Source organism: Neodiprion fabricii, chromosome 5, assembly GCF_021155785.1.
Source record: "Neodiprion fabricii isolate iyNeoFabr1 chromosome 5, iyNeoFabr1.1, whole genome shotgun sequence".
NCBI classification, from domain to species: domain Eukaryota; kingdom Metazoa; phylum Arthropoda; class Insecta; order Hymenoptera; family Diprionidae; genus Neodiprion; species Neodiprion fabricii.
In genome coordinates this window covers 18,976,994-19,004,249 of record NC_060243.1, presented here as the reverse complement: position 1 = coordinate 19,004,249, position 27,256 = coordinate 18,976,994, and the positions used below count along the sequence as shown (strand labels likewise).

The 27,256-nt window shown below is 36.2% G+C and overlaps 2 protein-coding genes and 1 long non-coding RNA gene across 7 annotated transcripts; 1 reads left to right on the top strand and 2 right to left on the bottom strand.

The window, feature by feature from the left end:
- Positions 1–25: 25 nt before the first annotated feature.
- LOC124183906 lies at positions 26–1,273 on the bottom strand. The gene is made up of 2 exons (XR_006871079.1): positions 930–1,273; positions 26–298 (listed from the first exon to the last, which is right to left on the bottom strand). It is a non-coding gene; the product is annotated as an uncharacterized LOC124183906 (long non-coding RNA).
- LOC124183902 (maestro heat-like repeat-containing protein family member 1) lies at positions 263–19,736 on the top strand. Of its 2 annotated transcripts, XM_046573055.1 has the most exons (22): positions 263–870; positions 2,565–2,710; positions 3,114–3,322; positions 4,070–4,236; positions 5,547–5,841; positions 6,587–6,790; positions 6,854–6,944; positions 7,101–7,253; positions 7,388–7,534; positions 8,304–8,584; positions 9,282–9,810; positions 10,281–10,438; positions 10,671–10,755; positions 11,467–11,651; positions 12,108–12,366; positions 13,702–13,879; positions 14,404–14,597; positions 14,955–15,335; positions 15,751–16,065; positions 17,018–17,368; positions 17,776–17,945; positions 18,701–19,736. In XM_046573055.1, exons 1-22 carry the CDS (start codon positions 819–821, stop codon positions 18,888–18,890), a joined length of 4,740 nt encoding a protein of 1,579 aa, XP_046429011.1. In that variant the 5' UTR covers positions 263–818; the 3' UTR covers positions 18,891–19,736. The 2 variants fall into 2 exon arrangements, with proteins under 2 accessions (XP_046429011.1, XP_046429012.1); XM_046573056.1 differs by lacking the exon at positions 2,565–2,710.
- A 4,109-nt stretch (positions 19,737–23,845) lies between these two features.
- LOC124182671 (coiled-coil domain-containing protein 28A) lies at positions 23,846–26,777 on the bottom strand. 4 transcript variants are annotated; one of them, XM_046570213.1, is made up of 5 exons: positions 26,409–26,777; positions 26,035–26,276; positions 25,680–25,896; positions 24,986–25,102; positions 23,846–24,618 (listed from the first exon to the last, which is right to left on the bottom strand). In XM_046570213.1, the coding sequence occupies exons 2-5, from the start codon at positions 26,191–26,193 to the stop codon at positions 24,407–24,409; spliced, it is 705 nt and encodes a 234-aa protein (XP_046426169.1). In that variant the 5' UTR covers positions 26,194–26,276; positions 26,409–26,777; the 3' UTR covers positions 23,846–24,406. The 4 variants fall into 4 exon arrangements, with proteins under 4 accessions (XP_046426169.1, XP_046426168.1, XP_046426170.1 ...); XM_046570212.1 differs by having other exon boundaries at positions 26,413–26,777; XM_046570214.1 differs by having other exon boundaries at positions 24,986–25,066; positions 26,413–26,777.
- Positions 26,778–27,256: the final 479 nt, after the last annotated feature.

Here is a 27,256-nt window from a genome sequence, read left to right as displayed (position 1 = left end):
ATTGTATCGAGAAAGTATCAAGATGTTCAAAAAATGAATTTTTTTAATTGAGTTATATTGTGTCAGCTGTAGATCCCAAATACCACGGTTCAAACGATACGACATTCGAACGCGTGGCTGCCCGTGCGCTCGCCATCAGCAAATGACGCATTCGCTCCTCTCTAGCGTCTATCTATTTCGGAGGTTGGAGGACGCTCTGGACTAAGAGCTGACGCGCATGTGACGAACCGTTATCTGCTGGTTGTCGTCAGTTTCGTAATGGCAGTCGCTACTGCCAACGTTCAGCAGGTGTCACTGCCTACAAAGATGATAACACAAAATAATAAAAGCTGACAGTAATCTTTTACGGTTATAAATGCAAACTTTGATAATAAGCCCGCGTTTAACACCGTAGCTGGGAAGTTGAAAAAATACAACACGCCTACTTGTGTGTATTTACCTACAGAAGAGAGAGGGAGACAGGCAACTGTGCACATATTCAACTGATACCCACACGCGTGAGAAGACACACACGCATAAAGCGTGTTATGGGCCAGTGGTACAGTTGGCTGATAGTTGATATTGCGACGGTTATTAATTGCAATGGATACGTATAATTATTATGATGGTAATGAAACGTTATTACCGTAAATTTTTGCATCGCTGTCGTTGCGGTCAATATTTTGCGTCGTGGATAAAGTGCATCTATGTGTATAATATATAACCCGCAGTAGTAATTATTGAACTGAAACGCATGACTCGGTTATACGATTGTGATAATTGAATTACAATAAGAAAATACCATAATTACTACGCAATCGAAGGAGAATTTTTCAAACATGAAGAACAAATCGTCCGAAAGAAGCAGTAATGACGTTTCCGAACTGCCAGGTGTGAAATTCTGAGTGTTATTCTGATTTTTATACATAGATATATATATATATATATACCTTTGTTCCGTTTTACAGTCATGTACCAGATAATTCCCAAAGCCGAGTTTTGCTTTTAAAACAATATCAAACATTTTTAAGAGGTGACTGTATTTAAAAAAAACCGTGGCGCGTTTTATGATGTCTGATCTGTTTTATCCGGCTCGGATGTCCATTAGTAATATATTTTCTGGGACCACAGTCAACACAGTTTTCAAGAGGTCATACTGACTGCCTAAAAAGGGCTTTATGCGTTCATATGCAAAACCCTGCGTAATCATGCGCGAGTTTAAAAAGACTCTGATATCCCTTTTTTCGATATGCGTTTCTAATCTGCGAGACGTTATACTCATTCAATCACACCTCGTGAGACTTATGTACACAATTACATACGAATGTCATAAAAACTTTTATAGAAAAAAAATCACTATAATCCAGTAAAAGACTGTTTATTGGAAAGTTCTATAAAATGTTTTTTTTTTCTCATGTACATAAGCTTATTTGTAACTCAAAATAAACAGTATGCGGAAAAAATTTGATGTCTGAAAGACGTTCGGAGGAAGCCTAAGTTTGTGGTTTAATACAAATTCTTTAAGAAGCGATGTTAATTTCTCATTATAGCATCCTATATCCTTATCCATATGCCTGACAGTCCAAACATTATCAACGTTTTCTTCATATACAATTGTATATACAGTGCGTATGCAATTATTGGAACATGACTCGAAGGCTCACTTTTAAATTTTTTCCAGGAAGATGACCGCGTAGTTGTTTTTTTTTTTTTTTTTGTAAATAACTGTAAGAATTGTTCACTTTTTTGTAAGCACGCGTCGTCTACATGAAACTTTTTAAAAATGTTTCAATACTTTTGAATGACGCCTAAGGGGCATAGCCAAAGAAGAATACTGAGACTGTGAGTAAAGGCCAGTTTTTTAATGACACTCGGCCTATTGTATCCTAACTGAACAGAAAAAATTTCCGAAAATTTCAGCTCTGTAACCCAATTGTTTCCCCTGTAATCGAAAAAACATGATTATTAGTTTTCATTTCAGTTAACATGGATATTTATGATGGACTTTTGTTACTTCTTTTTCCTATACTTCTCGACAAAAAACATCAAAAACAGCTGCTTTTCTTTAAATAAAAAGAAAATTGCAAATGGTTACTACAATGTGTTTCTCTACAGGTACAATTACAAAACTTTCACAAAATACTGGTTTGGAGTGTCTTTTAAAAACTCACTGAGGGCAGTTTCAGTATTTTTATATAGCTGTACCCTTTTGCTGAGACATCGTCATTTATTCAAGACATTTGTAAGACAGTCTTTGTACGTTTTTTTAACAAGATTTTTGTCTGTGAAAGAATAAAATTTTTTGTTTTTGACAATAGAGATCCAATTTAGGGCATAAAATGCTTGACCGTTTTCACGATAATTTTGTCTTTATTCTCTACGTCTATTCTCTGCTTACAATTCACGTCTGACTATATCAATCTTTAAAGAAATTGCAATTCACCTTTAATAATGTGCATAAAAGCGATAAATTTATCCATCATTTGAAAATTTAAATTAGTACGTGTCGTCGGTGAATTCGAACCGTCTCGTGAATTCTCAATCTCGTTCCTTCGCGTCTCCTCACGATGGATATTGGGTTTCAGGTGTGGTTGCGGCGATGCTCGACGTTCTGGACGACAAATGTGAAAATGTCAGAGAATCTGTATTCGAGTCGATTCAAAACATAACCAAACTGAACCCGGTCGTCGTTGTACACGCCTCTTTGTACTATTTGGAACTTCATCCCAAGGTACATTTTCTGACGGTCATCAAGAATTATCAAATATAATTTTATCGTTCTTCCGCGTATATTTCGATCCTGTTTCATCTCAATTTATTTATTATTTTACAACAAGATTCATGAGATTTCCGTGCCAAATAATTATGAAATTCTTTATAAAAAATAATGTCTTTGATAGATCTATTTTTTGGAATAGCTCTGATCAACGTTATGAGAGCCAAAACGGCTCCTTAGCTTCTGTTTAACTTTTTTCAAAATTCTCAATCCTTTTAAATTTCAACCAATTCGTCTGACTGGCAGAAGTTTCCGGCTGTACATTGCTTCGAAAAAATTTTAGACCTGAAAAGCTGGTGAAAATTGTAACCAAATACAAAATATTCTTGACTTGATGGGTAATTTTTCACCTGAAAAGATTTCTGCCTCTCATTCGGCTCTGATACTGAGGGCGATGGAAGAAACCTGCAAGGATCAATGCGCCTGCCTTGACGAAGACCTGGCAGTATCAGTGGCTAAAACTGCGTCTGAGGCATTGACCGGTGAGGGAAGCAAAGAGGCTTCTGACCTTCTCGTCGCGCTGGCAAAAAGCCATTGCGCCAACACCATGGGTCTGGTTTTACAAAGGTAAACGAGAGAGGTTTTTTTTAAAGACTCTCATCTCGAAAACCGCCAAATAATTTGACGGATCACCATGACAGTGATTTTTCTGTCAAACTACGGAAACAATTTTGTTCATAACTGATACGATGCATGTATTTCGTTTTGTTGTTTTTTTTTTCATATTTCTGATACAAAATAAAGTACTGAAAAATATCAAGTTTTTTGTATAAATTGGTCCGATTTTCACCTCTAACTGAACTTGAATGGAAATGGCAAAAAAGACTCGACATTTTTCAAATTTCGTACAGATAATTATGAATCGTTGGAACAGAATCTGAGTTGTTCCGTGAAAATTATTTGCTTTCCATCTCAAACTTGACCGACATTAGTCAGAAATGGTCGGAATCTTAATAATCCGGAGTATTTTTTTTTTTTTTTAATTTCCAGCAGAAAGCGAGATTTCTAAAAAATATGAGAATCCTTTCCAGAAATTGTCTAAAATTTCGTCCAATTCGTCAGATATTGTGAGATTATTTTAAACTTTTCCAGAAATGATACCGTTTTTTTCTCAAACCACTTAAAAAACACGGTAACAAGATGTTTCTGAGAAATGTTTGAACGAAAAACTATCACGAGAAATAACTAACAACTTTTTTCATCAAATTTGGAATAAAAAAATAAAAAAAAAAATTTATTTCATATGAATTCATTTAGTTATATGGCAAAATATTACCAGACACGAATTTTCACAAAGCTTGACGCTTCTTTCAGATTAGAGCCAGGCACGACAGCTGACCCAAAAGTAATTCGAGCACTAGGAATGCTTGCGGCTAGCAACGCGTTCGGTGTTGTGCCCTTCTTGAAAGTAGCTATGAGTGTGATCGTCCCAATGTTGGGTGGGACTCGAGAGGATGCCCTGAAACAGGCATTTTGCTACAGTAAGTATCGGCGAGACCAATTAATCACCCTGGTAAGAATAATTCTATGAATTTCTATGAAAATTTCTATGGAAAAGTGTAGGGTTTCGGCCGATTCATAATTTTTAAACTTAGATTTCGTAACAATTCGTAGATTATACTCTACGAAAAACAACGAATTGTTGCCAAATCTAAGTTCAAAAATTATGAATCGGCCCAAATCCTCCACAATTTCATAGAATATTCCGTCAAAATTCGTAGAAATTTTTATCGATATTCATAGAATTATTTTCACCAGAGTTACTGGTTTTGTAGAATAACAAACATTAGTTGTTTCATAAGACTCACCTATTAAGGGGGGGGGGAAGGTTTTGCACTTTCGAAAAATCGATTTTTTTTTGTCTTATCTTATTGTTAAACATTTCAAGAATATATTCCCAAAATTTTAAGTCGATCCGAACAAAGCTCTTGAAGTTATTGTCTAGTTAGTCTCCTGCCCTTTAACACTATAGCTCTGACAGCTGGAATAAAGCTTATTCACTTCTATCGTTCTGGTCCATTATCCTGTTTCAAGAATATTTTATTCAATAAAGACTGGTAAGTAAAGCCATAAAGACATATTTTATATTTGTATGTCTATACTATACACCGTACAATATTTTAAAACGAGAGACGAGCGTCAGTTTGTCGTTGTACGTTTGATCGTGCGCTTGTGATTTTTTCTCAAAACTACTTTTTCAAAGCCCGTGTTCACTGCCATTTAAAAACTACTTGACCGATTCGTTTCAAACTTGGTACACATTTTCTACATATAAAATACCTCCCACCAACGTTTGGTTAAAATTTTTTTTTTACAATAAGGGGGTTTCCCACCCACAAAATGGCGGAATTTTTCGTGGAAAATACCAGTTTACACTTTAGATGGCCACCAAAAATTTTTGAAATGAAAAAAAAAATAATCAAAGAACGTTGTGGGGGGGGGGGGGGATTTGATGATACTTTGACTAAATTCTAATGGTTTTTGATATCAGATAATTTCCGACCGAGATGTAGTGAACACCGCAAATTGTTTTTTTTCTGAGACGTTCTGATGCAAGCTCTGTCACCGGCTCGTTTTTCAATATTTCAGCATGAAAAAATTACAAAATATTGTTAAAAGTATACTTAATAATTTAGAAAAGGTTTGACTAAATTTGCTCAATCCATACCTTTAAAAAAAATTCACAAAAAAAGTGTTTTTTTTTTCACGCTGAAACCCTTATCCCCCACCCTAAAGCACTCTTCGAAGCGAAACGAGCGATCATCTTATCTATATTCTCGCGTTATTGCAGCTATAGGAAAATTTTCCGAGGCAATAAACGAGTATTTGGTGAACATAGAAGAGGCGCCGGACTCAAACATCGGCAAAGATCTATTTGATACCGAGATGCTGCTCGCCTATGACACTTTGGCCCACACGTGGCTGCCGGCTAGCCGAGATCACGTAACGACCCAGGCAATTGTAACCGCAATTGGTCCGATATCGACTCTCCTGCCTCCGGATCCGCAGGGTCGACGACTAGCCAAATTGTTGCCAACACTTTTGAACATGTGCAAGAGATCGAACCTCCGATTAGCTGCAACGAGGTATTGCGCATTTATTGAGCGTAATTTAGTAGGAGAAGCCAGCTGAATAAATGAATGAATTTTGGGAATTTATACCTCGAGAGCCAATTATTCAATCGAATTCGAGTTTCTTTTATTTAAAATAACGAGGATTAAGCTTTGTAAAAATATTTTTTTAGCCAGAATCTAGAAATAGGAAGCATTGTTATTGACAATTATAATGCCAACCATTTCGCTCATGATCAGTGAAATGGTTTGCGGTGCCGGCGATATCTCGATAACGACTCAGCCGATTTACTCCGGATTTGGAGACAACTTTCTTGGATAGTTTCTTTCTTTCCCACGACTCCGGGTTTAATTTAACTACCATATTGTCTTGTCCAAAAAATTCGAATGTCGGTAATTTTTGATAAAAAATCGAACGTTCGCCATATTTTGCTAAGCGAACAGAAAAAAAAAATTATTTCGAATCATGTCCAAAGGGATAAACCAGTCAAGAATAATGTCTTGAAACTTGAAGTAAATCGGCGGAGCCATTTTCGAAATATCGTAGGCGTCACAAAACGTGTCATTGAGTAAAATGGTTCTTACGTTATCGACAATAACAATACTCCCTATTACATGGCATCGGATCAATACTTTTTTTGAATACAAGAAAACCCAATCGAATTGAATAATTGGTTGTCGACGTATAAATTTCCGAATTTGATAATTGAATTTGGCTCCGATAGAAAATACATAGACGATAATCGTTACCGATTTCCAGAGTACTTGCAACCTTATTGAATTCCGCGAACGAGGAGAACAAAATGGTCATATATCCGATGATAGAACACATCCACGGAACTCTTTCGGACATGGTTTGCATCACGCCTTTCGAAGCCTCCAGAGAGGCAGTTTTGACTCATTACGAAGTACTCAGATGCTCCAACGCTCTTGTTTCGCTTTACGCTGGAGAGGGACTCGATAGGTAAACGATTTGATCGACGAATTATTCGCGGATTGTGTTAATCGGCGGTTTCCGTTGTTTCAGATTCTTACAGCAGCTCAAATCTCCCAGCGCTGTTCAGAGATCCAAAGCACTAGTCGTCCTTAGACACTTGATAAACACGCTTCCAAACGAGGTGCGAAAGATTTTTCATTTCGCGCATTGTTTACCATGAAAAATGATTACTGTCGGCACTTTTTCAAATCAAAAGAATCTAACTTTAACGGGTAACGAGGAAAAACCGCTCAAAAATTTCCATTCATTCTTAACAATGATTTCATCCGTTTTTCAGGACGATTCAGCCCTCCAGCGAATAGCTTTAAGCTTACAGGAGTCTCTGCACGAGGGAAACGCGCGTCAATTGGTCGGAGCTATCGCAGCAATCGCTGCAAGATCAATGAAGCTTTTGACGCCTGATCAGCGAGCTTGTTTCGTCCGATTCATGGTAGGCATCCAAATGATTACTCATATTTCTATAATCCATTCTGTCCAAATAATTATTTTAATCGGTCCAATTTGATCGGTAGCTCTTCAAAAATTAAGACCTTCAATTTGGTATTCAATATTTATTTTTTACAGGTAATGCAGTGCAGTTCTAAAACCGATGAAGGACAATCCTGCGAAGAGGCTCTCAATTTGCTTGCCACAACAGTCGATGGCGCCGAAAGCTGGCTGTGGTCTCTTTTGCTGAATTCTTTGGTCGATCCTCTTTCTTCTGCATCGTCTGTAAGTGATGCAATTTCTATTTTTATATACGTTATTTAATTACTGGACAAATTGTTACAACAGTTTTTTCATATTACTTGTACAGGTCTGTTTGTCCAGTTATTATCAATTTTTTCAATTTTTCAATCGCTGTTATAGATTCTCTACCGACTTTATAGATTTATCTGATATTTAAGACATTTTTAAATTATTCTAAAGACGTTGTTACCATTTTTCAAGTGTGTTCTATTCTTATTCATCATTTGCAAACTTCTACCGTTTTTTAAACGTCTTTCAAACCATTTTTCATCCACTTGTGAGTCTTTTGATATTATTTTCATCATACACGTTATTCGGAAACAGTTTTTCAATTCGTTTCTCTTCGATTTTTATAATTTTTTATCGTTTACTTACAATCTTGAAAACCTTGTGATAATCCTTTGTCGTAGTTTAACATATTTTTCAAATCATTATTTCTTGTTAATTGTTTCATTTAACCTTTAGCTGGCACCTCGAGGTCGTTCGTGATCTGAGAGTTTGCAACTTTTAACTGGCACCTTCATCTGGTATAACATTACTGGCACCTTGGAATCGATTAAAATTAAAACTTTTTGTTTCGATCTTTTTTACTTTTTAACAAACACTCAAGTGAATGCCCAATGAAAATTGTAGTCAAAATATTAAATTGCTGTTTTTTACCAGATGAAGGTACCGGCTAAAGTTTAATTGCAGCAATTCAAAATCACAGTGAAAAAGTTAATATACGAGTCATTTTTCATTCTTTTCGCAGGTAATTCCAGTGACGCGTGCATTGACGTCAATGGCTGTAAAAATAATCCAAGACGAGCAGTACGAGGGATTAAGAAATGATTTTCATGCTGCCCTTGTGTTTGGAAAGAGCCTGGAATTATTGGGTGATCATCAAAATCACGTTGCCGTGCTGTCATTTTTAAGGTCCACAGCTCCGCTGATCGGGTCCCGTTTGGAAAAACTTTGGGATCCCAAATTGACGAAAATAATAAACAAACTACAGAACGATCCGGCAGCGAATAAACTAGATCATTCTTATGGGTACGAGGATTCATTTTGCAGATAATTTTCAGCGTTGAATGTCCTTATCATAAAAATAGGTCATTACAATTTTCTTAATTTTCTCAGTTTCACTGAATTTTGGCCTTGAAACTTCTTTTACACTCGCTGTTTTTTTACATTCATCTATCTGTGTGCTGAATTTTGACTTACTACTTTTGCAATACCACAAATTTTCGCTGTCTCTCTGTTTACCTTTGTACAGTAATTCACCGTAAAAAATTTCACGACCGCTGCACGTTTGACATTTTTTTATTTTCTATTGTTAAACAGTAACAAACAGAGCCTTTCCTCGTAGTAATCCACAAAATTATAAAATTATTTTGTAAAGTTCTGTTCGAGGCTTAGTTTTGATTTTCAACGCAGCCAAAACCCTAGAAAAAAAGCTCCTCAAAAATTTCTGGAACCAAGAAAACTTTAAAAATTTTTTTCAATAATTCTCAACGTTTTTCCGAAATTAATTTTTCGTACGAAAGTAGAGTAATTTTATCAAAATTTTCTAGAAGTGTTTGAACCTACTTGTCAGAGATTTTTCAGGAAAACTGAGAAACAGTTAGAAGAATAGCACACTAAATTCTGAGTAGATTCACAGGAGTTTCTGAAAGAATTTAACTTGCGTGTCTTTTTCCACTTGAATAAATCTCTTTGAAAAAAAATCTAGAACTCGATTTTGTAACAGCGCGGATCCCTGGGAAGAAGAGATCGTCGAATTATTAGAAGAGAGCGTACTGCTTGAGGACGAATCGTGGAGCAAAGAACTATCGGACGATTTGGTATCACGAGTGGCGAACAAGCCAGGAGTCGCTCCGTTCCTGGCCTCCGTGACGCAAGACGTTTCGCACACGCAGCTTTTGATCGACTTGGCGAGAACTCGGCCCGACGACAATTGCTACGCAAGAGGTGTCGGGATCTGTGCAAAACACGAATTGGAGACTGTCCTAAAGCTGATGGAAGAATCCTGCGTCATCGAGGATTCGAGAAAAGTTCCGGTCAAGCTTCTAGGACTCATGAAGGACCTCAAAGCTGCCGCGACCGTCGAGGCTGCCAAGGCTGGACTCCTTAGATCCTATGCTGAGATCGCCAGGAGAGGTAATGCCAAGGATCTGTTTTCGCCGCTCGACGATAATATCCTACCTTGGATTATTCGACAGTTGCACGAGGCAAAGGAAATATCAACCAAGCTCGCTGGACTTCTCGCTCTTGAACAGGCAAGCACAATTTAGTTTTGCACAAGAAAATGGAATGCTGTTATTGTTTATAGATGAGTTGACTTGAGTTGACTGAGTATACCGTAAAAATTCATCGAGATATAATGAAAAATGGCCTTTCATGGATTTATCTTCACCGAAGATACGATTATCCTTACTTTCGTGAACATAATCAATAAGACGAGATGATCCTGACTTTTGTGCAGATGATCAATAATACAAGATTATACTTATTTTCATCTAGATCATCAAGAAGATAAGATAATTCTTATTTCCATCTAGAACGTCAATAAGATAAGATACTTCCTATTTTCGTCCAGATCATTAATAAAACCAGCGTTAAAATTTTGTGTCTGTAATTTCGAAGAAAGATTAACCCACAAGGAAAAATAATTGAGATCGGGAATAAAAGTAAAACCAATCATACCAGTGTCGCATTGAGCATCATATGTCCATTTTCAATTTCTAAGGTCGGAGGGGCTGCTAATCCCATGAGATTACCAGAGAGCACTGGGTTCCGCATGAGAGGACCAGCATTGGCTTCTGTCCTAGCTTTACTTCAGACATCGTCTGGACACAGACCACTTCAGCTATATTCGGCGATACTCAAGGCAGTCATCTCGCTGATGTATCCTTCATTTAGCGAAGAAACGATTAAAGTCTGTTAGTTTCAGAGCAAGCACGATTTAATTATTCATTTATATATAAATAAATTGGAGCAGGAACTTTTTTTATGTGAAACCAACGCCTTGTACACAGTAAATTGGTTTACTCAAATTGGCAACGAGCGGAATAATGAACGATTTTAAGAACTGCATTTTTTTAATCTCGAAATATCTGATCCTTGACACGGTTCATAGAAGGATACCACCACTTCTAAATCCAGAAGAAAGAGAAGTCCTGCTCAGCACGCTGATTCACAAAGTTGTCCCTGCGAGTACCGAAGTGGGTGTTTTTATTTTTGGATACAACAGGACCCCGCAGAATACTTATAGGAATTGGTATTGGCGTTGGTGTGGGAAATTTAGTATGTTGTAGTATAACCCTCCCGATGAAAATTTCTTACGGCCACAAGTGTTGAAAATTAAAGAAAAAACAGCTTTTCACGCGTGTGCCGAGTCTCTGCGAATCGACTGTGCAGTTTTTCCGCGATATATTCAATTTCATCGGGAAAGTATGTACTACAACATTTTAAAATATCAGCCAATTTGACCGAGAGCCAACTCCCACAAGGATTCTACGAGCTCGTTTACACAATATTCATGGTTTGTTGTAATCGGTTTTGGAGAAACCAAATTTTTCGAACCACATAAAAAAAAAACATCTCCAATTGAATCTTCTCTTACAGCTTATCAACCACCGAGAATTTATAATGTAGTTACAAAAAATTATAGGAATTAGCATTTCCCAAAATAACAATTCGTTTTGCGGTGTTAATTTTTTATATACTTACATATATATGCATAATGGTAAAAAAAATTTCACACCATGAGTTTCAGAAGGCTAAACTTCTTATTTTTCTCGTTTCTTCGATAACTCTGATTTTATAAATACAGTAGATACAATCTGATTGCAAATATTTTGTTTAAATGTTCTGTTCGCTTTCGAATGATAACTGTTGTAAAACCGTATAACCAATGTTGTCGACATTTTTAGATCAATTCATTGCTGCTACCGGATGAAATGCAAGTATTAAATAGCTTGGGAGTCGTTTGCAGCGAAGTGGTTGCAGATTCTTCGGACGCACTGGCAGAACTGAGCCATTCTCTTTTACCTTGGATGCAAACCGGCCTGTATTACGAGAGGAAAGCTGCACTTCTCACCCTTCGCTGCACCCTCAGGTAGGTAATCAGTATAATTTCAAGTTACTCGAAAAGCCGTGATAAAATCAAGTAATTTGATAAAAAAATCTGAAAATTGGAAGGTTACATAGAAATTGTTTAAATAACTGATATAGTTAGGCAATTTCAATACTGTTCATGTGGAAGTGAAAAAAGTGAAAAAAGTGAAAAAAAAAACACGCGACCCAAAAAAGGGGAATAAGAGTTTAATTTGTTTTTTATTCTCACTGATATGGTAAAAACGAAATTTAAAAAAATGTCGAAGAATTCTAGTCAAGTAGAAAGTTTAACAGAAAATTATGTAACTCAAGATTAAAATAAAATAACACAATTAGTCCGTTTGTTTTGTTTTTTGCCTTCTTAGAATATTCCATTAATCGATGATTAACTCGACTATAGAAAAAATTATTTTACGAGCGAACATACAGTGCATAAATCGATGTCGATGCGTTACAGATCGTATCACGATTTACTCAAGTACACATATCCGGGTGGCAGACTGGAGCCGGGAAAATTACTGGGAAGAATTTTATCGCGAAGCACAGATCCAGAGCCGGTTTTCAGGTCGCTGGTAGTCGACTGCGTTGCTCTAATCCTGAGTATAAGTGCCAAGCATAGATCGACGCTACCTGACAACAACATAGATCACGATCTCAGCGAAATAAAAAGAGTGATAATAAACGAGGATCTGAACACGCTTTACGAAGGCGTTAAAGTGAGTGAAACAAAATTTATTGAAAACAGGCCGAGGGGATATACAGACTATAGAGTGAGTTTATCTGCGGATCGACGCGTGCGCCTTATTCAAACAATCGGAGTTACAGCTCTCATTTCAGATTGAGCATCGTATCTCGCCACGACCATCCCAAACGTTGTCAAAACAAAGAATACTCAATGTTGTCAAAACAAAGAATGCTCAACGTTGTCAAAATAAATGATACTTAATGTTGTCAAAACAAAGAATGCTCAACGTTGTCAAAACAAATGATACTTAACGTTGTCAAAACAAATGATACTCAATGTTGTCAAAACAAAGAATGCTCAACGTTGTCAAAACAAATGATACTCAACGTTGTGAAAACAAATGATACTCAATGTTATCAAAACAAAGGATGCTCAACGTTGTCAAAACAAATGATACTCAACGTTGTCAAAACAAATGATACTCAATGTTGTCAAAACAAAGAATGCTTAACGTTGTCAAAACAAATGATACTCAACGTTGTCAAAACAAACGATACTCAATGTTGTCAAAACAAATAATACTCAACGTTGTCAAAACAAATGTTATTTAACGTTTGTGATGACTGTGACAGGATACGATGATCGACCTGAACATGAGCTGTAACTCCGGTTACTTGAATAAAGCGCACGCATCGTTCCTCAGATAGAGAAGCCCACTGCATAGTCGTGAAATATTTGAAAAAGTATTCTATAAAATACTATGAACTACTTAAGGGGGGATTGACTTTTTTTCGCAAACTTCTCTCTGTTTTCTAATTTTCTAATGAAAAAACTACACAAAGGATCAATGCGAAATTTGGCATGTGGATTTTTCTATCTCTTATCTATTCATAAAAAAAATTAAAAACTATTTCCTCCCAAAAATACGCCTCCCGCCCCCCTAGACGCGCGATGATTTGAGTCTTCCCATCATCCTGCAACGGAACCCTAAGACCATTTTACTTTGCACACATGTATCTGTCGTTTTCCCTTGAGAAATTCGATGAAATGACATGTTACCACTATAGCCACTATTTCCACTATTACTACTATTACCACTACTGCTACCGTCGCAGCTATATTCATTATTATCAGTGTTTCAACTATTACCACTAAAAGCACTAGATTGTCGAAATCCTTGTTTATAATACCGAGATATTCAATTTTTGCTTCTATGAAAAGGTCTTCGTAGCTCGAGTGTATACAATATACTGCGAAATAATCAATATAAATTTATGTAAATCCGAGTCTACCAGTTAAATAATTAATAAGGTCTATCGATATTTATAATCCAACCAACACCCTTTATTGATACTTCTTCTTACAGACTTTGGCCGCAGCTGCTAGCGAAAGGGTTGCTGGCGGCGAGGCCGTTGCTTTGGCAGAGGGGTTAATTCTCGATCTGAATAGTCGAGGGGACGGCGGTTTGGCTTCTGCCATTTCCCTAGCTCAACATTTTAAGGTCAGAGGCACCGACCTGGCGCATGCTGCTGTTCATCTAACTTGTACGCAGAATATACGTACATAATATCTATGATATGTGTTCGATAGAAAATTTTCTAACTATAGTAATCACGCAATTAACTTACAATATCTTGCACCTACAGCTTCGCGAATCTTCTGCCACCTTTCCTTTCTTCTTTAACAATGAATCAACAGTTTAAAGTTGACTAATTGTTGAGAACAACACGAGTGTTCGGGAGAAAATCTACTGTTCGCAATTTTTGTATAAGTACAAAAAAAATTTTACCTTGGAAGTATAAATCTTGCTATCCTGGAATTGTTATGCTCTCGACGTTTTCAAAACAGATTAAATTATATTAATACTAATTATTTTGTCAACTTCTAATCCCAAGCTTAATTCGCCTTACTATCGCCATTTCTTCAGTGATTATTGGATTTTTGATGGATTGATATTTTTTTAACGTCTTTATCCAGTCCAGTAATTTTTTATGAAAAATAATTAATGGATATTTGCCCAGTAAAATTTGTTCTATTATTTTGTCATTGTACCGGATAAAATTTTTAGCTGAAGTCCTGACGCAGCTTAGACACATTGAAAATGCGAGCTGTAAAAAAGGCGCCATCAATGCAATTAAGACACTCGCGACTCATCATCCACACGAAGTTGTCGAGGCTCTTCTAAGGCAACCTTTGCCTTTAAACAAAGACGCCGAGACCTGCTGGAAGGAGTTTGCAACAAGCAACGAAATCGGAATACAGGTCCAAAATTATTTTAACTCATATTTCTCGTTTCATCGAACAAGCCCTCAAAGCTTCCTAAATTCGTATATAATCTTCGTCAGTTGTTCTTATTGTTATGATTATATCTATTTTTTTATTTTCAATTGATTTGAGTTCCGAATCTATTCGACTAAAATTCGATCTAAGATTCGTCTTCAGGATTCAGAATTTAAATTCTTTTACTCTTCAATGTTTATTTTTCAAAATTCTCGATTGAATCGTTTTTTCCGTTTAGCTCTTTTTTGGAATTTCGTATTACTCATATTGCGAATATTTTTAAATCCATCGTACTTGATGGCAAGTAATCAGTAACTCTCTCTTTTTTTTTTTGAGCAGGTTCTGGACTTGCTTCTCCAGCAACTGACGAGCAACAAGATGTTAGAAGAAAACGGAGTCAGTGCAATATGTCAAGAGAAGGCTCACGTCGCCTCGTTTTCTTCATTAGCAGCGGTAGTAGCCCTCGGTCATTTTTTCCAAGCAACAAACTCAGATTTGCTCATTGAGAAGCGACTGTCCGAGCTGATTTTCGCTCTCCTGGCCAGCATGGCTGCTTGGCTTTATGCGAACGCTCCAATCGCGTCTCCAAACTGCAAGTTCGGATTTGTCCCGAACAAAGAAGCCTACAAAATAAATCCTCATCACGAAGCATACACTGCACTTACCCAGGTCCTAAACGTCGTTAATCCGAATGTCGCTGGCGGAATACTAAATGGATCTGTAAGTATTGCTTTCAGACTCGCGAAAACATAAATCCACTCGTCCTGAAATCTTTGACGGCCTTGAAAATATCATTTAGTCTATAACTCTGGGTTTAGTATAATCCTGTAAATATTCTGGGATTTCAATCGTGTTTTACCGGGAATTTATTGAAAATCATTTAGGGGATAGTGTTCGATTTTTCAATTTTGTTACTCACGCGTTCACATTGTTTTGATTCTTTGATTCCACACTTTCGATCAATTTTTCTACTTATAACAGCAATGTTGTTTTATTTTTAAAGGATCACTATCCTGGCATAAATTGCTTTCGGAAACATACTTACGAAGTTTCTACAAATTTCATACTCAAAAAGTAAATTCAATGTCAAAGTCAAAGCAAATTCAATAGCTCGCAACGTTTGCTCATCTTCCAGGTGTTCGAGTCCGACTGCAAAGCGGAGGAAAATCTCATATCCACGGTCTGTTCGGTGGTTAGATGCATAACCAGCAAAGATACGATAGTCACTCTGGCTAGATCGCTGTGCCAGCTGGCCACGAGCACAATTCCAGCGCAGAGAGCAGTCTCAGCTGCTTTCTATTCGGAACTTGTTGGCAGGCCTGGTTGTGGTGATGTTTGGCTCGAGGCGATACTGAACACTCTTCACGAAGCCACAGCAGACTCGTCTCCGCTCGTCAGAAGACTTGCCATCATCGGACTGACCCGAGTGTCATACCTTGATTCTGATCGGGTAACATATTTAAGCTCCACTTCCACTCAAGGACTCGCTGAGTCAACAGTTGTAAATAAGATTGTAAATCCAAGGAAATCGGATGACTTAAAAATGTTTTTCGAAATTATGAAGAATTGATCGAGGTAACTAGAATTATTAAAAATCAACGGGAAAGAAATTACGCCACTTGGTTAATATTTTTTGAGATTTTGGGGATGTTGTTTTATTCATGTTCACCATAATCGGGGCCGATAACATTTAACGGAATTTATTCACCAACTTTCTTTCCAACTTCCAAAATCAACTGTGATTCCCATTCATCTTTAAGATCGATGTCGATTCTTGCCTTATGGATAGATAAGTTTAGTATGCAGATTTTTTTATGATCACGTGCTTTCATCGATTTCCAATTTATCATACGATTTCCATGTATTTCTAACGTGTTTTCAGCATTATAAGTAATTTTCAGGCATGTATCGTGATTTCCTTATCCAGAAATCATCAGTATAATACATTGCCTAATGAAAATTGACTAATTGATTAACAATAAGTTGATGGAAATTGATAAACATTATTCGAAATCAATATCAATTGACTGAAATTATTCATGTGATCTTCAAGTGAATTATGAATGAAAACATGGAGCTCTGACATCCGGTGGAGAAAAATTGCACTTCATTAACCATGCCATATTTCATTTTAAAATACCTTTTTCGTCGTATTTTCTCGAGCATGTTAATTCCATGCGCAAAAACTAAGGCTTTAGAAATTGCACCGAGTAGTCTGTACTTCCATACTTGACTGATCGACCGAAAACAATTCGCTGACAGCCCAGTTTTCGACGCCATATTGCTTAGCCACGCCCCAACCTATAAATCAACTGTCAGAGTAATTGAATCTGTATCTATTTTTTCGTCAAACTGCTCCAATTAGTTGACCGAAATAATGAATCCTAAATTCCTCATTTCAGATCGAGGAACACATAGGAAGTTCAATAGACACTTTATTGGAGCAGCTCGAGGTGCCGGCCGGAAGTGAGGGCGGAAATGGAGTTGCTTTGGAATCGCTTCGTGGCTTGGCAGTGCTTTTGTCGATAAAAGGTCAGCGGCTGCCGAATCCACGAGTCATTCTTTCCCTGAAACCTTTCATCGAAAAAGAAAATTGGGAGATGAGATTGGCCGCCATTAATGCTCTCGGCGCCATCGCTCACACCTGGAAATCTCTGTCCAGTAACGCCGACGAAGTTATGTCTGATCATCTTCTTGGCTGCTTACCGTGCCTCATCGTCAGACTGGAAGATCCAAATCTGGCGGTTGCTAAGGTCGCTAGAATAAACTTTTTAAAATTATTACATAGACTGAAATGATATTCAGAATTTTTCAGGCACTGATTTTAGCTTTAAATTTTTGAATATTAAATATATTCAACTTTTCGGGTGATAAAGATACTTTCTCAACGGAAAAAAATTAATTCTTGAATTTATCAAATACGGTAAAAGAAACGTTTTTTTCTCTTTGATTCGAAGAAACGTCATTTTGAATTACCAAAAAGTGATCGGAACATTTATTTGAATCAACAAAAACATTTCATTCACCGTGTATATTCAGTACATTGGATGAAATTTTTTTTGTGTACCTGCCTCAAATTTATGGTAAATTTCAGCAAATATTCAAAATTCAATTAATTTGATTCAATACCTACATGTCATTTTTCGTGTATTTTCAACAGGCTGTAAGAGAAACGCTCCACGATTCGGCGAATTTCCTGCAATCCGAATCGCTGGCATTTATTATTCATACGCATTTGAGAGCAGAGAATAAATTGGATATCGAAAAATTCGTCTGCGCTTTGATACAGTGCATGATTCGAGAAATTCCTCAACGTGTGACTGAACTCAGGTGAGCAAACGATATTCATGTATCAAATTCAAATTTCTAGGTAATTGTTTAATTTTTCTTGCCACGCACTATCCTTTTATCTGGTAATAACTCTTCATAGAATTTATTAATGGCTTATAAGAAAATCTTTTTCCAATTTATGTTTTATTTATTGGCTGTTGTTATTTTCAAACGTGAAAAATTCAATTTTTTCAAATATGAAAAACTTTCAGAACGTATACATACATGTATATATATATAAGCTTGAATTCGAATATTTTTATTTCATTCATATCTTACATCAGAATTGTAAAATTAAATAAAAAAAACTTACGTGTTTCGAATATAAAAAAATTCGAACTGTTCGATAATCTGAAATTTCTTCAGGCTACAAGAATTCGTGAATTAAATAACAAAATATTTGGAAAAAGTTTCTGAAAATGAATAGTAGTAAAAACATTCGGAACATATTCAAGATGATCAATGAAATGACTCGTTGTTATCTCAAATTCACACGATTCGTCAGACGTAAAAAAGATTTGTTGTATTTATCAAATATGGCGATTATATATGGTGAAATGAATGTTTCTTTGATTCAAAGCAATATCATTTGATTCAACAAACAAGTGATCAGAATCATAATTTGGGTTATTATGCGAAACCCTATTTATTTTGGATCAAATAAATATTTCGCCACATTTGATTCGCCGTGTTTGATAGATTCTTCATATTTTTTTTTTTAACTTGCAATGAAAACAGTAACTTTATTTTCCCAGAAGCTCAGTCAGTAGAGGATATTCTAGATCTGAGAATCCGAACGTCAGATCAACGTCGGCTCTCATTCTTGGCTTTCTGAAACCTCCAGAACCGGATGATGTTCAGCGACTTTTGCAACTTCTGAGGGACACCGAGAGTATCGTTAGATCCCGAGCAGCTAAGGCGCTCTCGATGTGTTTCACCCTTTAATTCGTAAGATTCGCAGCATTCATACAATAACGCAGCATTCACACAATAACGCAGCATTCAATAATAATCTCCCAACGGCTTTAAACTTTACTGTAACTAATTTTAAAATCTAATAACGGTGAATTATGTAGACTCTATCTCGGGATATCCAGGGTGATAATTCTTCATGCTGATTGTTTAAATAAAATCGTAATATTTTATTGAAAAGTTATGATTTTTGATCAGAATAGAAGCATGCGAAAGTTTACAAAAATATCTTGTCTTAAACGTGGAATTTTTTCTTTGACGATTTTCATTATTAATCAATAATGAAGAAATAAACCATGGCAAATCCGGGTGAAGATCGAATTACGGTTGAAAATATGAAAATTATAATTCGATGATGAAAGTTTGAGGTTTTTCCACCTTAGTTAATAAAAAATTGAGTCCTTTGTACTCGCTAATTGCAGCTCAAATCTCTCGTTTCGGATAAAGACTGGAATAAAAATTGCCAATTTCAAGGATAAAATAAACAGAATGAAAAAAGGTGAAAATGAAACAGACTTTATGGAAAATTTTCTAATTTTTCACGATTAGAATCTTTTATTTCTGCTGCAAAATCGAACGAAAACCAAAAATCTAGAGGGGTGCAAAATCAAAACGAAACCAAAAAATGAAAGAACAACGAATTTACTTATTTAATTTTACAGGCACCTGAGATTTAATTTACGCATTGTATTTATTGAATTTGTATATTAGATTTTACCCCAGTGGTGATTATGTTATATAAATACCGCCTATTGTAGCGTTATTATTTAGTTAAACGTATTAAATAAATAAAAAGTGATATATGCTTTGTTGAAATTTCGTGACTTCGTATAAACTGTATTCAAGATCTGGGATCGGCAGCAAGCCTCCTAAAATGAACAGAGAAGAAAAAAAAATAATTATCATACCATTCTCTGAAACTGTAAAACAGCTGCAAAAATTATGAAGCGGATTTAAAACCATTCGACAAAACAAATAGGCTCGACTTGTGTTGTCAACTTTAAGCACTTAATCACTCATTTCATAATTAAAAAACACCGAAAAATAGTAGAAAACATTGAAAATACGACTTTTATTCCCGACTCAACCATAAAGTTAACTTTTTTTTACCTCAAAAGCGGGACATAAGTGGCATATTTTTCCCTGATATGTGCCGAATTAAAAAGTTTCAATTTTCAAATAAATATTGCGGCCAAAGTTGAGTCAGAAATAAAGTCTTATATGTAACTTAGGAATAAAAGTTGACTATTCCCTTGGGTGATTAATCGCTTCCCGCGGGCAGTAAACCCACCCTCGGGAATAATCTTCGACTTTATGCCCTTGTTAAATAATGTACTATTACACACAGTGAAATTGGTCCGCTCGTTTGTAAATCCCAGAGTAATTTTTTCAATTATATCTAAACTCACGCGTCAATTGCTTTGGTAACGCTCAGATTCGGATCTAGCGAGGATAATTCCTTGGCTTCTAATGGCACGTTCATCGCGAATCGTGGTCTGAATCCTCCGTATGACAATGGCATTTTGTCATAAGGTAATCGCAGCTTATTGTCCTTTATTAAATTCCGTACCTTCTCCTTTTCCTCCTTACTTATCAACTCCGCCGTCATTTTCTCAGAGCTAATGATCATGGGATTTGATTCGACGTTTTAATCTCGAACTAGATACACAACTGCATGATAACACTGAGAATAATCAATCGAAATGTATTTAAATAGTTGATGAATTCAAATTTTTTACATCAGAAATTCTCTACAAGATTCAGATTTTTTTTGAGGATGAAATTTCTTTGTAAAGCGGTAAAAAATATTTTAATCTGGAATATTTTATTGATGGATCTTTTATATTAAAGGTTGAACTAGCTCTTTCAACCTAAGAAAATAGCAATTTTCAACTTATTAACCGATTAAAACTTGAACCTATTATTTTCAGATTCAAAAACTATGCCAAAAAAACACCACACGGAATGCAAACATATTAAATTAAACAGTTTCGAAACAATTGTTCAAATATGATAAAGTTGATTGCTTTCTGTCGAATCTGCAATTAAAAATTCAATTCAACATTTTTTTCTCTTTGGAAAATTACCCACTTGACGCTTCTTCTATCCTTCCAGAACTTGGAAGTCAAGTCGACATTGTATGGCTCTCGTGAATAGTTCGATTTTATTGCCTCGTTTAGAATGTCTTCTGGAATATTAGGAGGAAGCTCTGAACGTAGCGCTAGCTAGCAAGGAATAGAAAATAATGGCAAAACGATTGGTGTAGAAAATACGCAACGTCTAAAATTTTCATTATTTGGAGAATTTCGTTCATTTTGATAAAACACTGATCATCAATTATTCTTGAATGTTGCAATTGCGATGGAAATCTTACAAACTAGCCAGTCAACTTTCACCTGCAATGTAAAATTCCAGTATTTTATGTAAAAAAAAGGAAGTGTCAGTAGGAAAAGTGTTGAAATAATTGATAGCTTTGAACAAATATCTATAAAAATTATCCGATATGACAATGTTTAGATATTTTAACATTGGACACGAAATATTGTAAAACGGGTTCTTTTCTTTCAAATTAATATAAATGTGAAACTTTGAAAAGAACAGGATTTATACCGGTTGCATAAAAATGAGTTTCAGACTAAATATTTAGTTTCAATCGTTATAAAATTGAATTAAAAACAATTAATTGTCAATCACTGAAAAAGATTTTAAAGAATCAAAAAGAAGAATCAATTCGTTTTCAAATCGTTTATACCGAACACGACTTTGAAAAATATTAGATACTTTGATACATCGTCATTTATCATTATTTCTGGGTGAATTCCAGCAGTAAAAAAGTTTTTCACGTTCTGAAAATGCGAAAGACTGAAAATAAACATCATATCTGAAAAAAAAACATAACAAATCGAATCCTCGTGAGGTAAAGAATTGTCGAAAAAAATAAAACGATGTGACACAGAATTCTTCCCATAATTTGAGACACAACTTACTGGATTGACATTTTTTTCGAACACTGTATTCGGCAGACACAGCTTTTCGTTGGGACGGAATTCCGACCATGCTTCTTTAGAGGCTCGACCGGTTGTAGTCATGTACGTGAAATCTATCATGAGTTTTCTCGTTTGCCGGTCATCAACGTTATCCAGACTTATTCCGGGACTTACATACTGCCTAGGTCTCGTCCTGGGGATTTTTTAGTGCTGTTCAATTGCCATGATCACCTAAATATTGGCCTTCCACTTTAACTAGTTCAAATAAATTGTCCTAATGATAATTGACAAAATTCAAATAGCAAAAAGCAAGCCAAAATTATTCAATGTAGACTTTCCTAAATCATTAGATCAGATTTTCTAATTTCTTGAAGTTTCCAGAAACAAAAATTCTACTTCTGGGGTTTAATTGTGTTCATAATGTCGACTGAAATCTCGAAATAGATTTTTTCCAGCTTTCCGAAAATCTCCAGTCGATGCAGAAATTTCGATTTTCCCTGCTTTTTGGGCCGTTAGTATACAATAAAAAAAATAATATTGAACGCTTTGTCGAAACTTAGAATATTGCACTGCATAAATTTTCAAATTCTTTATATCCAAAAATATTTTCCGACCGGACAAAGTATTCTAACAATTTCGCGACTCTTCTATTTTACACTAAAAAATTTTCTCCAAGGGAATTACAGATTTTCGTTCCTTCGATGATTACTTAGAATTTCTGTTCAAGATAATGTTCAAGATAAGAACTGTTCTTACATTTCGGTATGAGCAATCCTAAAAAATGTAAAGATATAACTAATCGTATCGTCATTTTTACAATGACTGTTTTCAACACTTTACAAAGACAAATGACCGATTTGATCACTTTCACCGACTTCAGTGGAAGGCCTTTGATCCCTGGCACGATCTTCTGATCGTTACTTGATTACTTCCTCCGTTCCATCATCCGGTATATTTTTGACACAAAACGGTTCCTTCGGATCTGAACCCACTATCTCTTTGGGTCTCAGCATCGCGTCGAAAGGAAGTCGCGATTTGTAATCTAGTTGCTGGAGCGTGTCGTTGCTCGTTAATGTGCGGGGTAATCGTGCTGGATTTTGAATCGGCAGTGGAATAAAATAGTCTATTCGACGTTCCGGCTTCATTATTTCCTAGTAGAAAGCACGAGATACCCGCTCGTCAAAAAAGTTGAACACCAGATTTCCAGATTGCGCAATTTCAAAAAAGTTCAGAGAATCCAAAAGACTTTATGAGATTCAAGGATTCACTTCATTAGATTTGAAGGAATTTCAAGACTTAATGTGATTTCAAGGATTTCAAATTTTTTAGAGATTGCCAATAATCTCACGATAGTTTACCGAATTTCATGTAATTTCAGACAGGTTTTAAAGGATTTAAAAAGTTTTTGAAGAATCTCATGGAAATTTGTTTGATCCATGTGTGGATAAAGTTACAAATTAAGTACTTTTAACGAAATTGTGCGAAAATCTTACAGTGTTCAGAGTTTAAGGACCTACAAAATTCAGAAAAATTCTTCAAGTGTAAGAAATGTTCGACTAATAATAATAAATTCCATTCTTTTGAATTAATATATGGACTGATTGCTCTCTCGATATAATTGCAACAACTGTAAAATTATGGGCGCAAATGAATGTGAAATGAATGTATGACGTGAAAATGAACGAATCAAAGCGTGGCATCTCCGAATTCAACTCACTCTCGGTTTCTGCGGTGGATAATTGGTGAAATCATGTTTGTACGTCGTTGGCTCTTCGAAGAAGCCAACTACGTCTTCTTTGCAGCTTGACATAATTTAAGACGTGTTTAGTGTAGAATTTACTAATCGACGGAGCCCTTCAACGGTAGAAAAAAAAATCTGTCACACTGATACTGCATACTCAATCTTGATATGCGTGAAGGTAACACAAATAATTCGGATCATGATTTTCAACTATTTTTAATAAATTTTGTCAACAAATTGTACACATACGTGCATACCGAACAGCATACGTACATAAAAAGTTTTTTTTTTCTATACATAAGTGCGTAAATCATATCTCTATACTACGAGATCTACTATAAGGGATATATGATAAAAATGTAAGTTACAATACGATCGACTTGAGCTACTTCGGACAGGTTTCAACCTGAAATGTTTTTTTGTTTAAACGTTTTTGTGTTAGTATAAGTATTCGGTAGTTGTACTATATCTGAGCATCTAATCACAAGTCATTATTAATTCGATCCATGTTTTACTCCATTCGTCAAATTGACTCACACGGATCCCTTGAAAAATCGTTATCAAAATTTCTATCTAGTTACGAAACAACGAACATAATCGTCCCGCATTTTTCTGTTCAGACGTGTACAAACAACCATGGCGCAATGAGACAGTGGAAATGGAAAATTCACTACAAAAATTAAGGATAAATGAAAGTGAAAACGAATAATTGGAATTAGCTAAATGGACATATAAATTGACATTGTTCCACTGGCAATCAATTATTTGCTGTGTAATTTTTCTATGCAAACGCTGAGCTGCTGCAAACGATGAAGCAAGTGCCGCATGTTCGCTGTGGACTGCCTGAGGCCTGATTGCTCGCCGTTGACTGAAGTCCCAGTCTCTTGTCTCTGACCCAATTCAAAATGAAGTCGAGCCAATCGTTCCTGCTGCTCCCTTATCTCAGTCATCTGCTCCATACTGCAGTCTTTGCCTATCGGAATATTTTTTTTTTCTCAAACCGTGATTTTAAATTCGTTCAATGGAAATATAAAAATGTTCAAAAGAGAATTTAACTTTAACGTACTTTTACTTAAGGCTTAAGCTACCCCAAATTGTACTAGCATTATTCATAGGACGAGTTTCCACTGATTGAAACAGAAATATATATATATATATATATATATATACAGGGTGAGTTTTTTTATCTTGAGGCATCAAGATATCTCAAGAAATACGCATTGTATTGATATTTTGATGTCTCAAGATAAAAAACTCACCCTGTATACATTCATAATCAGCTGTTAGGTCTAAAACTTTTTCTATTATACTGATTTGTAATGTCGACGATTTGTTCTTACCAAAAGCTCTCAAGTTTCCACTATGAAAATCTTCAAGCAGATGGAGGAGAGCCTGTTCCATTCGCCTGACATCCGGTACCTCTGACAGAAAGCAATGGTGTCTGCATGGCACGACCGCTTCAGATTTCAACGTGTTTTACGAGATAAAAAACAAATAAAAAAAAAAAAAACCAAGAAAACAAAGAAAGAAACATTTTCACGTTACAATAAGTAAATTAAATCAACTAAAGGAATAAAAAAAACTTCAACTTACTGCCGTGGGTTACGTATTCACAAGAAGAGCATTCAACGCATGGTAGAAAGAGTCAATAAAATATATAATACACGTACATACGCTCATGCTGATATGTAAATAAGAACTACGTTTTAATACTGTGCAAAATAATTCCCAAAATCCTAAGGATGAAATGGGATTTATGTAACTAATCAAACGAAATATCTTTGTGCCAAGTAATTATCTGCTAAGTGAGAGGAAAATCAAAATTGAGAATCATTTCTTCTTTGAATATAAATGTGCTACCAATGCTAATCAAAACAGAAGAATACAGAATATTTACACTAACAAAAATGAGTATTGAAAATATTTACAAAGCGAGTTGTATGTGTGTATTACATTACCAAGAGAGATGAATACTGATCTTTCCGCAGCAAATTGATGGTCTATCTATATTGATCACGATCCTTCAAAAATTACCTCTGTGCTGCCTATTTATTCTCGGTGGTTCCGGACGGTTGGGCTTCTGCTTTTCTTTCTCATTCATGTAGACAAGCCTCGATTGATTCGTGGTCTGATTTGACGTATTCATCGCCCTGCCAGAGGCCATCGATCCCTGACTAGTCGTTGCATGGCCGGAACTCTCCTTACTTATTATCGGCGACATCTGAGTGTTATTTTCCCAGAGCCCCTGTTGCTAAAAGAGGATAACTGTGCAGTTCAGAAGAAATTGTTCCAGCCTTTACAGGATGAACCATTGTTTACCGAAAACAAGCGTACGAATTTGAGCTTTTGAAATTTCACGTGTTGCGCTCAAGTCAATCGTTGCTCTTACCGAGATGTGAACATTCTGCGGATCGTTTTTACTCTGCCGATTCGACTTGGCAGGAGTCGAAGGAGGCGTAACCTCTGCGCCACGGCTGGGAGGCTCTTCACCCTCTTCCTCCTGGACCAGTTGCTGCAATTCTCCACAGCCAGAGCCTTCGATGTTCATGTTTAGACAGCCGTCCAAAAGCGTTGAATGCTAAACTCGGTCTTTGGGTGGCTCAATTCTGATGCCACAACCCTTGACGGAGTCTGTGACCATGAATTTTCAATTTCAATAACGATAATTACTAGACTGATGTCAAACTACTGTTGGGGCTGAGTAGCTGATAACGCTGATAAGCATGTAAACACGCCTACATAATATTTATTTATACGTCTTACGCACGTGAGACTGCAATCGGAATGGATTGCAAAACGGTGACACATCCGTTCCTGTTATCGCGCTCGCGATTATTCACCCGGTTGTGGTATTCGGAAAAAGGGTGCCTCTTGATTTTGACTCACAATCAGGAGGATGCGAAGATGCATGGATTTTCCACCATGTATTTACGTATGACAATTCTTCTATCGTCGATTAGAAGGAAACCTGTTAGAGCCCACACCCGTGTTTTTCAATGTTTTGTCATGTTCTCGACTCACTATCAACCTCTGACACGAAATAGGTTTTGTTGATGAAACGATCTATATTTACTGCATCTACTGACAGTAGATAACACTAATGATGCAGGATACACATGAAACAGGCCCCCCACCACCATGAAACCGGCCGAGTCGCCAGACCTGTATAGAAGACCGTGGACAGGCCGTTCTAGACAATGAAACTCGGATGTCGATGTCATGCGCACATGGTGAGCGCGCAGAGAACCGCGCAGTCGAATTTGTGACGTTCGGATGGTTGTATATTAATATCCGAGATGTATTTGAATCTATCGTGAGATACAAACAAGGCATATTATAAAATAGAGTCTCTCTATCCATTTAGTTATCAACGTAAAGTAGATTGTGGGTTTTTAACATTGGTGAAAACTAGTTGAAATACCACAGCTGTTTCATTGAAAGTACTATTACAGTGCATTTACACAATCGTAGGTAATTCACATGAATTATCTGGCCATCTCTACAAGGTGGCATAACGTTACTCCTTGTCAGTTGTAATGTTTTTCTTTGTGCAGGGTGAGGCATCAAGACGCAGGAATCCAAATAACATACTTTGATAATGGAAGATTCGT

Bases quoted from the DNA above. Each gene is read 5' to 3' on its own strand.
- LOC124183902 (XM_046573055.1), top strand. From the start codon at position 819: ATGAAGAACAAATCGTCCGAAAGAAGCAGTAATGACGTTTCCGAACTG. The intron at 6,791-6,853 runs GTAAACGATTTG...CCGTTGTTTCAG, and splicing joins GCTGGAGAGGGACTCGATAG to ATTCTTACAGCAGCTCAAAT. The intron at 6,945-7,100 runs GTGCGAAAGATT...TCCGTTTTTCAG, and splicing joins TAAACACGCTTCCAAACGAG to GACGATTCAGCCCTCCAGCG.
- LOC124182671 (XM_046570213.1), bottom strand. From the start codon at position 26,193: ATGAACATCGAAGGCTCTGGCTGTGGAGAATTGCAGCAACTGGTCCAG. The intron at 25,897-26,034 runs GTAAGAGCAACG...ATCCTCTTTTAG, and splicing joins CGCAGAATGTTCACATCTCG to CAACAGGGGCTCTGGGAAAA. The intron at 24,619-24,985 runs GTAAGAACAAAT...ATATTCCGATAG, and splicing joins TGGAAACTTGAGAGCTTTTG to GCAAAGACTGCAGTATGGAG.